Source organism: Aethalodelphis obliquidens, unplaced genomic scaffold, assembly GCF_003676395.1.
Source record: "Aethalodelphis obliquidens isolate GAN/ISIS:26980383/991018 unplaced genomic scaffold, ASM367639v1 scaffold21, whole genome shotgun sequence".
Taxonomy (NCBI): Eukaryota; Metazoa; Chordata; class Mammalia; order Artiodactyla; family Delphinidae; genus Aethalodelphis; species Aethalodelphis obliquidens.
The window spans coordinates 6,548,268-6,562,993 of NW_020837965.1; the positions used below are offsets into that span (position 1 = coordinate 6,548,268).

Sequence of the window (14,726 nt, forward strand, 5' to 3'; positions counted from 1 at the left end):
AGTAGCCATATCAGTCAGCATCTCTGGAGCCACAATGACATTTCTGGGAAGGAATGAATAGCTATTTGTTCATTAGGTTTTTCACAATTGATACAGATGCCAAAAGATGAAGGAAAATACTGGGGGAAATAAATCTATCAATTAATTTTTCTGTATATGGCCTTATTTTATTGACAAGACTCACATAATCTGGTTTTCTATCAGAGCACAGACTGAAAACCACTGAGCCTAGCTCCCACATTACACTCAATTCCTCACTTAGACTTCACTATCTTCTATTAAGATTCCATGCCCTGCCTGCCCCATTCTCCATGAAACAGTTTTAAACCTTAAGGAACCTGATTCACTTTAGGTTATATGCAAGCATGGAATATTCTTGGTGGGGGAAGATCAGGGAACTAGTATTTTAATATGCTACAAAATGCTCTGAAAAACATATACAAATATACACCCAGCATTTATCTCATGATTTTCATTTTATGGAATTCAATTGAACAAATAACATTCAATTTATAAGAAAGAGCTAATAAGAAAAACAAGTCAGGAATTCCCAAGATGCCATAGTCAAGAGTTAGAAATGTTATCTAAGATTTATGTAAATTCTGTACCTGCAAAAGAGTTCTCATTTGGGCTTACCGTCTAATAAATACCTCTTTCATCATGTCCGTTCCTACCTCATGCCGCTAAATTTAACTAATCAAAGTTACCTTACTATCAAGTGTCTGATCAAAAGGAATTAGTAAGACGATAAATGTACCCTAATGTTAAACAAACACTTTATTGTTTTCACACTGGTTCAACAAGGAAAGACTGATGGTTACAGGCTTAATATTTGAATGCAATTAGTAAAAGTTCAGAGAACAACCATTCAAAATTTAAAAGAGCTATATGAGTGGTGCTGGGAAAATTGGACAGCTACCTGTAAAAGAATGGAATTTGAACATTCTCTAACACCATACACAAAAATAACTCAAAATGGATTAAAGACCTAAATGTATTGGGTTGACCAAAAAGTGCATTTGTTTTTTTCCGTAAGATGGCTCCAGTAGCACTTAGTTGTCTTTAACTTCATTCGAAACAATTTTGTTAGACTGTATTGTGACAGCTGTCATATCAGTGTGCATTTTAAAACAAACTTACCAAAACTGGTGAATTTTTGTATAGCCATTTTAATATTGAAGATGGAAGAAAAAAAACAATGTTTTCGGCCTATTATGATTTATTATTTCAAGAAAGGTAAAAATGCAACTGAAACACAGAAAAAGATTTGTACAGTGTATGGACAAGGCACTGTGACTAAGTGAACATGTCCAAAGTGGTTTGCGAAGTTTTGTGCTGGAGATTTCTCACTGGTCAATGCTCCAGGGTCGGGTAGACCAGTTGAAGTTGATAGTGATCAAATAGAGACATTTATAGAGAACAATCAACGTTACACCACATAGGAGATAGCTCACATATTCAAAATATCCAAATCAAGCATTGAAAATCATTTGCACCAGCTTGGTTACGTTAATCGCTTTGATGTTTGGGTTCCACATAAGCTAAGCAAAAAAAACCTTCTTGACCATATTTCCCCATGCGATTCTCTACTTAAACATAACGAAAATGTTCTGTTTTTAAAACAAATTGTGATGGGTGATGAAAAGTGGATACTGTACAACAATGTGGAACGGAAGAGATGGTGGGGCAAGTGAAACGAACCACCATCAGCCACACCAAAGGCCGGTCTTCATCCAAAGAAGGTGAAGTTGTGTACATGGTGGGAATGGAAGGGAGTCCTCTATTACGAGCTTTTTCCGGAAAACCAAACGATTAATTCCAAGAAGTACTGCTCCCAATTAGACCAACTGAAAGCAGCACTCGACGAAAAGCGTCTGGAATTAGTCAACAGAAAACGCATAATCTTCCATCAGGATACCGCAACACAACATGCTTCTTTGATGACCAGGCAAAGACTGTTACAGTTTGGCTGGGAAGTTCTGATTCATCTGCCGTATTCACCAGACATTGCACCTTCAGATTGCCATTTATTTTGGTCTTTACAGAATTCTCTTAATGGAAAAAATGCCAATTTTCTGGAAGACTGTAAAAAACACCTGGAACAGTTCTTTGCTCAAAAAGATAAAACGTTTTAGGAAGATGGAATTATGAAGCTGCATGAAAAAATGGCAGAAGGTAGTGGAACAAAATGCTGAATCCGTTGTTCAATAAAGTTCTTGGTGAAAATGAAAAATGTGTCTTTCATTTTTACTTTAAAAACCAAAGGAACTGTTTGGTCAACCCAATAGGAACAGATATTCTAAAATTCCTAGAGGAAAACTTAGGCAGTACACTCTTTCACATAAATCACAGCAATATTTTTTTGGATCTGCCTCCTAGAGTAATGGAAATAAAAGCAAAAATAAACTAATGGGACCTAATTAAACTTAAAAGCTTTTGCACAACAAAGGAAACCATAAACAAAACAAAAATATGACCTATGGAATGGGAGAAAATATTTGCAAAGGATGCGACCGAAAGGGGATTATTTTCCAAAATATACAAACTGCTCATACAGCTCAATATCCAAAAAACAAACAACCCAATCGAAAACTGGGCAGAAGCCCTAAAGAGACATTTCTCCAAGGAAGACAAACAGATTACCTACAGACACATGAAAAGATGCTCAACAACACTAATTATTAGAGAAATGCAAATCAAAACTACAACGAGGGACTCCCTGGTGGCGCCGTGGTTGAGGGTCTGCCTGCCGACGCAGGGGATACAGGTTCGTGCCCTGGTCTGGGAGGATCCCACATGCCGCGGAGCAGCTGGGCCCGTGAGCCATGGCCGCTGAGCCTGCGCGTCCGGAGCCTGTGCTCCGCAACAGGAGAGGCCACAACAGTGAGAGGCCCGTGTACCGCAAAAAAAAAAAACAGAACTACAATGAGGTATCACCTCATCCCGGTCAGAATGGCCATCATCAAAAAGTCTACAAATAATAAATGCTGGATAGAATGTGGATAAAAGGGAACACTCCTACATTGTTGGTGGGAATGTAAATTGGTACCGCCACTATGAAGAACAGTATGGAGGTTCTTTAAAAAACTAAAAGTAGCATTACCATATGGTCCAGCAATGCCACTCTTTCCATATATCTGGAGAAGAAAAAACTCTAATTTGAAAAGATACATGCACCCCAATGTTCAAAGCAGCATTATTTACAATAGCCAAGACATGGAAGCAACCTAAATGTCCATCAATAGAGAAATGGATAAAGAAGATGTGGTACATATATACAATGGAATATTACTCAACCATAAAGAAGAATGAAATAATGCCATTTGCAGCAAAATGGATGGAACTAAAGATTATCGTACTAAGTGAAGTAAGTCTGAGAAAGACAAATATCACCTGATATCACTTATATGTGGAATCTAAAAAAGAAAAATGATACAAATGAATTTACAAAACAGAAATAGACTCACAGACATAGAAAACAAACTTATGGTTACCAAAGGGGAAAGGGGGCAGAGGACGGATAAATTAGGAGTTTCGAATTAACAGATACACAGTACTATATACAAAATAGATAAACAACAAAGTCCTGCTGTATAGCACAGGGAACTATATTCAATATCTTGCAATAACCTATAATGGAAAATAATCTGAAAAAAATACATATATATATATATATATATAACTGAATCACTTTGCTGTACACCAGAAACTAACAGAACATTGTAAATCAACTATACCTTAGTTAAAAATATAGAGAGATTTTTTTTAAAGGTATGTGAAAAGAATATTATTGCACAACTAATAAAACATTCATCTCTCTAAAGAGACCTTTACTGAGAAATGAAAACAATGTTGTTTAAAATGTGATATATGAGTTCTGAAGGCCAGATAAGGCCCTCACCAAGTTAAGAAAATCTGACGTTCATGTGCCAGCAGTAGCACATAAGTAGCTGAGCTTCACCAAGGGAAGTGGATTCCAGAGCATGAGCTTAGCCCTTTTGCTTAGACCAGGAAGAAAGAAAAGAAGGAGAAGAAAAAAAGGAACAGAAAAGAGTGAACAATTCTTTAAAAACTCTAAACAAGAAAAGGAGAGTGGCTTTCCCTCAACCAATTTCCGATGACTAATACTGTGATTTTCATTAAATGGGAACAGATAAAGCTCCGAGGACCTAAGCACCTCATTAGATCACTAAAAAGAAGCAAGTTTTATTAGCCAAAACCACCGATTGACACCCTATAATACATTATACCTAGAAATCTCCAACATTCTGGAATTTTTAATGATTACTGCTAATTAAGAGATTATGACTTTTGAATGTCATAATTTTCACTAACACTGAATTATACATTTTAGGGAGGCAGGAGAACATAGTGGCTAAAAGTCCAGGCCTACTTACTCACCCACAGATTCAATTTTTCACCATAGCCAGAAACAAAATATATAAATTACTATTATCATACAGTATAGATATAGCCATAAGTATCTTTTAATATCAAAAAGAAAGCAAAGTATTTTCTCTCCTTAAACGTGACCCTTCCAGAATAGTCTAAGCCACTTAACTTGTGAGTAGGAAAACGCATCAGGCTAAATTAATCCTTTCCAGTTTCCATTGCACTGTTTAATCCAAAACCACCTATTAAAAGCATATAGGTCACCACTTACATTAAAGTGACAAAATATGAAATTAAACATTTCTTATCAATAGTGATCCTCTATTGTACTGTCAGAGATGGAATTCCAAACCACTGCTCAAGCTTTTAGTCAAATTGACAATTACAATGCAAATATTCAGGCTCTGGTTTCTCAAGAATAGGGGTGGGAAGCAATCTTCCTCTCCCTCTTTCTTTGTAATTTTGTGCATCCTGCAAAGAGAATAGCATATAAGCATGTAAAACTTCTCTAATTCTCTCTCGCAAAAAAGAACAATTGTCATTTCAGTACTATTCTTATGCTCACCAGATGCAATGTGCTTTGAGAAAAAATGTATAAAAATCAAGGTTTAAAAAAAAGGCTACCCACATGCTGTATCTAATTATTCAACAAAGTATCCTCTTCAAAGTAATTACCGACTAACAAGGGTATGCTTCCTTTTGTGAAATGGAATTTTAGAAAGATCTGCTTTTGTTTTCTGTCAGCTTACATTATAATTTCAGGTTTGCAATTTTTGTTCCTAATTTTCAACTGGCATGTCTCCTAATACTTAAAAAAATTTTTAATCTGTCAATTTAAAAGGGTTAATGATCTTCAAGCACACGTAAGTGCATCTGTAGAACATCACTTTTAGAGAAAACCACTTTGTAAAAGAAAAAAACGTTCGTTTTGTTTTTAAATCTTTTGGTTTTCTTGCTGTTTCTAATTTTTTACACTTTATAAATCTAAGAAACATTTAAAAGGAAACACAAGTTTTCTAGGACAGTTATAAAACATAAACAATATAATGAGAATTCACAAACCTATACCAATAATAATGAATGAATCAATGAATGAATGAGTGGAGAAAAAGACAAGCCCTTCCTGACAGTAGGAATCCAACTAATAAATGTGAAAGAAATGACAGAATATTTTTTAAATCACTGTTTAGTATCACCTATAGCAGTAACTGTTTCACAAAAGAATCATCAATAGCTGCTAAAATTTGTAGGTGAAAATTTGATGAGAAATAAGCAATTTTCAAGTTTTAAAGAGCCTCCCCATAAGACAAATAATTTAAAAGGCATAATACAGTAACTTCACAGTAGAGAAGCCTGGCAAGCAACACCTTAACCAATGTTCAGTTTCTACCAGTATTGGGACAAATCAACACTACATGCCCCCGATATGATATCCTGGGAAAAACGCAACAATTCTCTGGGTTTCCTGCCAAAAGCCTATAACCTAATCTAGTCATGAGGAAAAAAATCAACAAACCTAAAACAAAAGACATTCTACAAAATAACTGGCTAGTACTCTGCAAAATTGTCAAGGTCATGAATGACAAAGAAAAACTGAAAACCTGTTCCAGATTAAAGGAGACTAAAGAGACATGATGGTCAAATGCTATATGTAATCCTGTATTGTATCTTGGACCAGAAAAGAACTTTAAGTGGCAAAATCAGAATAAAACCTATAGGTTGGAGGGTGCTTCAAGATGGTGGAGGAGTAAGACATGGAGATCACCTTCCTCCCCAAAAATACATCAAAAGTACATCTACATGTGGAACAACTTCTACAGAACACCTACTGAACACTGGCAGAAGACCTCAGACCTCCCAAAAGGCAAGAAACTCCCCACATACCTGGGTAGGGCAAAAGGAAAAACAGAGACAAAAGAATAGGGATGGGACCTGCACCAGTGGGAGGGAGCTGTGAAGGAGGAAAGGTTTCCACACGCGAGGAAGCCTCTTCACTGGCAGAGACAGGGGGTGGGCGGGGAAGCTTTGGAGCCACAGAGGAGAGCGCAGCAACAGGGGAGCAAAGGGCAAAGCAGAGAGATTCCCGCACAGAGGTTCGGTGCCAACCAGCACCCACCAGCCCGAGGCTTGTCTGCTCACCCGCCGGGGCGGGTGGGGGTTAGGAGCTGAGGCTCGGGCTTCAGAGGTCAGACGGCAAGGAGAGGACTGGGGTTGGCTGCATAAACACAGCCTGAAGGGGGCTAGTGTGCTACAGCTAGCCGAGAGGGAGTCCAGGAAAAAGTCTGGAACTGTCTAAGAGTCAAGAGACCATCATTTCGGGGCGCGAGAGGAAAGGGGATTCAGAGCACCGCCTAAACAATCTTCGGAGACAGGCACGAGCCACAGCTATCAGTGCGGACACCAGAGATGAGCTGAAATGCTAACGCTGCTGCTGCAGCCACCACGAACCCTGTGTGAGAGCACAGGTCACTATCCACATCCCTCCTCCTTGGAGCCTATGCAGCCCGCCACTGCCAGGGTTCCGTGATCCAGGGACAACTTCCCTGGGAGAACACACAGCATGCCCCAGGCTGCTGCAATGTCATGCCAGACTCTGCCGCCACAGGCTCGCCCCGCATTCCATACCCCTCCCTCCTCCCGGCCTAAGTGAGCCAGAGGCCCCTAATCAGCTGCTACTTTAATCCCCTCCTGTGTGGGCAGGGAACAGACACCCTTAGGCAACCTACACACAGAGGTGAGGCCAAAACCGAAGCTGAACCCCAGGAGCTGTGCAAAGAAGAGAAAGGGAAATTACTCCGTGAAGCCTCAGGAGCAGTGGATTAAATCCCCAGAGTCAACTTGATGTACCCTGCATCTGTGGAATACCTGAATAGACAACGAGTCATCCCAAAAGTGAGGCAGTGGACTTTGGGAGCAACTGTAGACTTGGGGTTTGCTGTCTGTGACTGCCTTGTTTCTGATTTTTATGTTTGTCTTAGTATAGTTTTTAGCACTTGATATCATTGGTGGATTTGTTTATTGGTTTCGTTGCTCTCTTCTTCTTTCTTTACTTCTTAATTTTTTATGTTAATAATTATTTTACTTTAATTATTTTATTTTTTTTATTATTTTATTTTTTCTTTCTGTTTTTCTCCCTCTTCTTCTGAGCCGTGTGGTAGACAGGGTCTTGGTGCTCCAAACTGCTGTCAGGTCTGAGCCTCTGAGGTGGGAGAGCCAAGTTAAGGACACTGGACCACGAGAGACCTCCAGACCCCACGTAATATCAATTAGCAAGAGCTCTCCCAGAGACCTCCATCTCAATGCTAAGACCCAGCTCTACTCAAGAGCCAGCAAGCTCCAGTGCTGGACACCCCATGCCAAACAACTAGCAAGATAGGAGCACAACCCCACCCATTAGCAGAGAGTCTGCCTAAAATCATACCAAGTTCACAGACACCCCAAAACACACCACCGGATGTGGTCCCGCCCACCAGAAAGACAAGATCGAGCCCAACCCAACAGAACACAGGCACCAGTCCCCTCCACCAAGAAGCCTACACAAGCCCCTGAACCAACCTTAGCCACTGGGGGCAGACACCAATACCAACGGGAACTATGAACCTGTAGACTGAGAAAAGGAGACACAAAACACACTAAGTTAAGCAAACTGAGAAGACAGACAAACACATAGCAGAAGGAGGAGCAAGGTAAAAACCCATCAAACAAAAAACAAGAAAAATCTCAAATAAACAACCTAAACTTATACCTAAAGCAATTAGAGAGAGAACAAAAAAACCCCAAAATTAGCAGAAGGAAAGAAATCAGAAAGATCAGATCAGAAATAAATGAAAAAGAAATGAAGGAAACAACAGCAAAGATCAATAAAACTAAAAGCTGGTTCTTTGAGAAGATAAACAAAATTGATAACCATTAGCCAGACTCATCAAGAAAAAAAGGGAGAAGACTCAAATCAACAGAATTAGAAATGAAAAAGGAGAAGAAACAACTGACACTGCAGAAATACAAAGGATCGTGAGAGATTACTACAAGCAACTCTATGCCAATAAAATGGACAACCTGGAAGAAATGGACCAGTTCTTAGAAAAGCACAAGCTTCCGAGACTGAACCACAAAGAAAGAGAAAATATAAACAGACCAATCAAGCACTGAAATTGAAACTGTGATTAAAACTCTTCCAACAAACAAAAGCCCAGGACCAGATGGCTTCACAGGCAAATTCTATCAAACATTTAGAGAAGAGCTAACACCCATCCTTCTCAAACTCTTCCAAAATAAAGCAGAGGGAGGAACACTCCCAAACTCATTCTACGAGGCCACCATCACCCTGATACCAAAATCAGACAAAGACCTCACAAAAAAAAGAAAACTACAGACCAATATCACTGATGAATATCGATGAAAAAATCCTCAACAAAATACTAGCTAATAGAATACAAGAGCACGTTAAAAGGATCCTACACCATGATCAAGTAGGGTTTATCCAAGGAATGCAAGGATTCTTCAATATAGGCAAATCAATCAATGTGATACACCATATTAACAAACCAAAGGAGAAAAACCATATGATCATCTCAATAGATGCAGAAAAAGCTTGACAAAATTCAACACCCATTTATGATAAAAACGCTCCAGAAAGTAGGCATAGAGGGAACTTACCTCAACATAATAAAGGCCATATATGACAAACTCACAGCCAACATCGTTCTCAATGGTGAAAAATTGAAACCATTTCCTTTAATATCAGGAACAAGACATGGTTGCTCACTCTTACCACTATTATTCAGCATAGTTTTAGAAGTTTTAGCCACAGCAGTCAGAGAAGAAAAAAGAAATAAAAGGAATCCAAATGGGAAAAGAAGAAGTAAAACTGTCACTGTTTGCAGATGACATGATACTATACATAGAGAATCCTAAAGATGCTACCAGAAAACTACTAGAGCTAATCAATGAATTTGGTAAAGTAGCAGGACACAAAATTAATGCACAGAAATCTCTTGCATTCCTATACACTAATGATGAAAAATCTGAAAGTGAAATTAAGGAAATACTCCCATTTACCACTGCAACAAGAAGAATAAAATACCTAGGAATAAACCTACCTAAGGAGACAAAAGACCTGTATGCAGAAAACTTTAAGACACTGATGAAAGAAATTAAAGATGATACAACAGATGGAGAGATATACCATGTTCTTGGATTGGAAGAATCAACATTGTGAAAATGACTATACTACCCAAAGCACTCTACAGATTCAATGCAGTCCCTATCAAACTACCACTACCACAGAACTAGAACAAACAATTTCACAACTTGTATGCAAACACAAAAGACCCCGAATAGTCAAAGCAATCTTGAGAAAGAAAAAAGGAGCTGGAGGAATCAGGCTCCCAGACTTCAGACTATACTACAAAGCTACAGTAATCAAGACAATATGGTGCTGGCACAAAAACAGAAACATAGATCAGTGGAACAGGATAGAAAACCCAGAGATAAACCAACACACATATGGTCACCTTATCTTTGAAAGGAGGCAAGAATATACAATGTAGAAAAGACAGCCTCTTCAATAAGTGGTGCTGGGAAAACCGGGCAGCTATATGTAAAAGAATGAAATTAGAACACGTCCTAAGACCACACACAAAAATAAGCTCAAAATGGATTAAAGACCTAAATATAAGGCCAGACATTATAAAACTCGTAGAGGAAAACATAGGCAGAACACTCTGACATAAATCACAGCAAGATCCTTTTTGACCCACCTCTTAGGCAAATGGAAAAAAATAAATAAATAAACAAATGGGACCTAGTGAAACTTACAAGCTTCTGCACAGCAAAGGAAACCATAAACAAGACAAAAAGACAGCCCTCAGAATGGGAGAAACATTTGCAAACAAAGCAACTGACAAAGGATTATTCTCCAAAATTTACAAGCAGCTCATGCAGGCTCAAGATCAAAAAAACAAACAACCCAATCCAAAAATGGGCAGAAGACCTAAACTGACATTTCTCCAAAGAAGATATACAGATTGCCAACAAACACATGAAAGGATGTTCAACATCACTAATCATTAGAGAAATGCACATCAAAACCACAATGAGGTATCACCTCACAACAGTAAGAATGGCCATCATCAAAAAATCTACAAACAGTGAATCCTGGAGAGGGTGTGGAAGAAAGCAAACCCTCTTGCACTGTTGGTGGGAATGTAAATTGATACAGCCACTATGGAGAGTAGTATGGAGGTTCCTTAAAAAACTTAAAATAGAACTATCATGTGACCCAGAAATCCCACTACTGGGCATATACACTGAGAAAACCATAATTCAAAAAGAGCCACGTACCAAAATGTTCATTGCAGCTCTATTTACAATAGCCAGGACATGGAAGCAACCCAAGTGTCCATCAACAGATGAATGAATAAAGATATGGCACATATATACAATGGAATATTACTCAGCCATAAAAAGAAACAAAATTGAGTTATTTGTAGTGAGATGGATGGACATAGAGTCTCTCATACAGAGTGAAGTAAGTTAGAAAGAGAAAAACAAATACCATATGCTAACACATATATGTGGAAACTAAAAAAAAGAAGAAAAAGAAGGGTTCTGATGAACCTAGGGGTAGGACAGGAATAAAGACACAGACGTACAGAATGGACTTGAGGATATGGGGAGGTGGAAGGGTAAGATGGGATGAAGTGAGAGAGTTGCATTGACATATATACACTACCAAATATAAAACAGATAGCTAACGGGAATCAGCCACATAGCACAGGGAGATCAGCTCTGTGCTTTGTGACCAACTAGAGGGGTGGGATAGGGAGGGTGGTGGGGGAGACTCAAGAGGGAGGGGATATGGAGATATATGTATACATATAGTTGATTCACCCTGTTATACAGCAGAAACTAACACAACATTGTAAAGCAATTATACTCCAATAAAGATGTAAAATAAAAAATTTTTAAAAACCCTATAGGTTAAATCATAGTATTGACCCAATGTTAATTTCCTGTGACTACAGAAGAGAATGTACACACTGTATTATTTAGATTTAAAAGTATTTACATCATGTCAACAACTAGCTCAAAAAAATTTTTAGATATACATATATATGGAGATACATATATAAAACAATAAAGCAAGTCTGGTAAAATATGAATACTGGGGGAACCGAGGTAAAGGATATACAGAAATTCTTTGTTCTAATTATTCAACTTCTTCATAAGTGTAAAATTCCGAAATAAACAGGTTACCTAAAGTGTAAGTAACCTCCGTTTTGAATTGGTTTGATGATAGTCTAGGCCAGGGATCTGCAAACTTTTTCTATAAAGGGCCAGTCAATACTAATTTTAAGCTTTGTGGGCCATATGGTCTTTTTCACAACATCTCAACTCTGCCAACGGTGTGTCCCAAAAGCACCCACAGACAAACTGAAAATGAATGGGAGTGGCTGCGTTTCAATAAAACTTTATTTACAAAAATCGGCAATGGGACAGATTCAGCCCATAGACCAGTTTGTTTACCCCTGGTCTAGTTCACACCAAAGAAAATTAATCCAAATAATTATACTTCCAGTTAACATGTATTCAGCACATGCTAGACACTACGTTAAGTGCTTTACCCACATTAACTTATTTACCCCTGCACCAATGTGATCAAGTAAATACTATTATTATTTCCATTTTCCACAGAGGAAATGGGCCTAGAAGTGAAGGAACTTGCCCAAGGTCACACAGCCAGTAAGGCGTAGACTCTGGGTTTGAACCAGGTAGGCTTGTCTTCACACAATGAACTATAACCAATATGCTATACTTCTACAGACTGAACTATACTTTCACATGCAACAACTAAAGAATTATAACGATTTTAACAATAGCTAAATAACCACCAAAACTCAAGATTTACATTCCAAGAAGGTATTTTTCACAAACCTCCTGTAGCTGCAAAGAAATAAGTCCCAGTTGATCCTGCCGTCTTTCCACCAGCTCTCTTTCTGTACGCATCTCTCTTTGTATTTCTTGAAGCCGTCGCTCTACCCGATCTGAAACCTTAACATGAATAAAGAGAAAAGTGAGATTACAGAACTGTTAGGCAAAAAAAAGACTAAAACTGAAGAGATATTTTACGCCAGATACACTATCGCCTAAAGCATTTAAGATTGGCTTATTTGTAGAATCCTTTTTTAATGACACTATTATAAAACAGGTCACAAAAAAATTGAAAGTTGCAATAGTAAACAGTCATTAGTCTCCAATTGATCCAAATCTGGATCCCAATAAAGGACTTAAATTTTCCAAAGTAGAATATAATATGTCAAAAGATCAGAGTTAAAAGTAATAAACTAGAAAATAGTGCCCTCTGGTGAGTTAGAAGAAAAATACCAATTTTGCCTACAACTGCATTTATTACTCTATTAATGATAAACTGTTCTATCTATTTAGTTCTTTTTCATTTTAATTATCTATGAGCGTGACCTGCCTAGGAAGGTTTTGATATTTATATGCATCAAATAATTGAAAGGGCTTGTCAATCTTTGCTACTATGATCTGCTAAAAATAAACCAGCTGTAAAAGATCAAAAACTAAAGTCAAACTGCAAAGTGTTTAATTGGGACTCTCTAAAATAAACATGAAAGAATTTTCTCTCTGATGCGAGATCTTCCTTGCTAAAAGCTGTGCAAATGCAAACACACTTCAGAAGCATCACTATACAGTCCCCCAAATAAAATATACACTATTTGACTATTTGTGTATATTTCACAGAGGAGGTACAGTAGATAGAAGAGAAGCAATAAATACAGCCCTGTTATAAGAAATCTTTTGCCATAAATTCTATAGAGTCAAGAAAGGTCCTGGTCACAAGGGATCTCACTGGGGCAATAGGAATGTTCTAAACTGGATTATGGTGATAGCTGCACAACCCAGTACTTCACTAAAAATCACTGAATTTTACACTTAAAGCAGATTAATTTTATGGTAAATTACACCTCAAGTCAGGTTGTTTTTTAAAAAGACACTGGTAAACATAAGTTTAATTAGTCAATAAAGGCTGAGCAAAAATATTCCATCAAAAAATTAGTGGTTAACATTTAAGACTGTTAAGTCTTGGGTTTCCAACTTCGAGTGCTGAAAAACAATGAAGATGTTTACTATGATATTCACAGTGCCTTACTACAACTTCAAAACAGCCTTCAGCATCAAGCTTCTCATTTATCCTAACAACCCTAATATCCCAACAATTTATTACTGCATCTGAAATAAAGGCAGTACCTGCTGTTATAGAAAACATTATAAATACTGAAAAATAAAAAGTTGTTAATTCATTCCATTTTTACAAAATGGAAATATCTTTATCGTTCACTCAATATAAAAAGTAATAGCAACACTTATCAAAAATAAATAACAGGGAACCACCTCAAGCACACTAGGATGTCTATTAACAAAAAACAGAAAACAAGTGCTGGGGAGGCTGCAGGGGAACTGAAACCCTGGTGCACTGGTGGTGGTTTGTAAAAGTGGGCGGCCGCTATGGAGAAGAGTGCGGTAGTTCCTTAAAAAATAAAAACAAAGGTACCATATGATCCAGCAATTCCATTTCTAGGCATAGGCCTAAAAGAACTGAAATCAGGGTCTCAAAGAGATATATGCGCACACCCATGTTCAAAGCAGCATCATCCACAATAGCCAAAATGCGGAAGCAACTCAAGTGTCCATTGACAGATAAATGGATAAACCAAATGTGGTTTATACATACAATGGAATATTATCGAGCCTTAAAAAGGAAGACATCCTTACACTTGCTACAACATGAATGAATCTTGAAGGCCTTATGCTAAGTGAGATAAGCCAATCACAAAAAGACAAATACTGTATCATTCCACTTATATCAGGTATGTAGAATAGTCATATCCATAGAAACAGAAAATAGAATGGTAGTTGCCAGAGGCTGGGGGAAGAGGGAATAGGTAGTTGTTTAATGGGTGTAGTTTCAGTTTTGTAAAGAGTTCTGTATTTGGTTGCACAACCACGTGAAGGTACATAACACTACTAAACTGAACACTTAAAAATGGATAAGATGGTAAATTTTAGGTTATATGTATTTCACAACAATTAAAAATAAACAAATATAGAATAAAAAATTTTTTTAATCTGCTAATACCACCTAGCACGAAAAAAATAATGCTAAGTACTTTGTTGTATACTTCCAGAAATTTTTCTATGCATATGTGTATGACCAGTCAAACACATATCAATCTCATTTAAATTTTTAAACAAAAATTGGGTGTTATACATAGTATTTTATAGATTTTTTCAGTATATATATATATATA

General features: G+C 37.5%; 1 protein-coding gene across 5 annotated transcripts in view; it reads right to left on the minus strand.

The window, feature by feature from the left end:
* CEP128 (centrosomal protein 128) overlaps positions 1 to 14,726 on the minus strand; it is a 438,638-nt gene that overhangs the window by 362,543 nt on the left and 61,369 nt on the right. For all 5 annotated transcript variants that reach the window (XM_027120216.1, XM_027120215.1, XM_027120217.1 and 2 more), the window contains one exon: positions 12,328 to 12,444. In XM_027120216.1, coding sequence (XP_026976017.1) covers positions 12,328 to 12,444 — 117 coding nt within the window. The remainder of the gene's footprint in view (positions 1 to 12,327; positions 12,445 to 14,726) is intronic.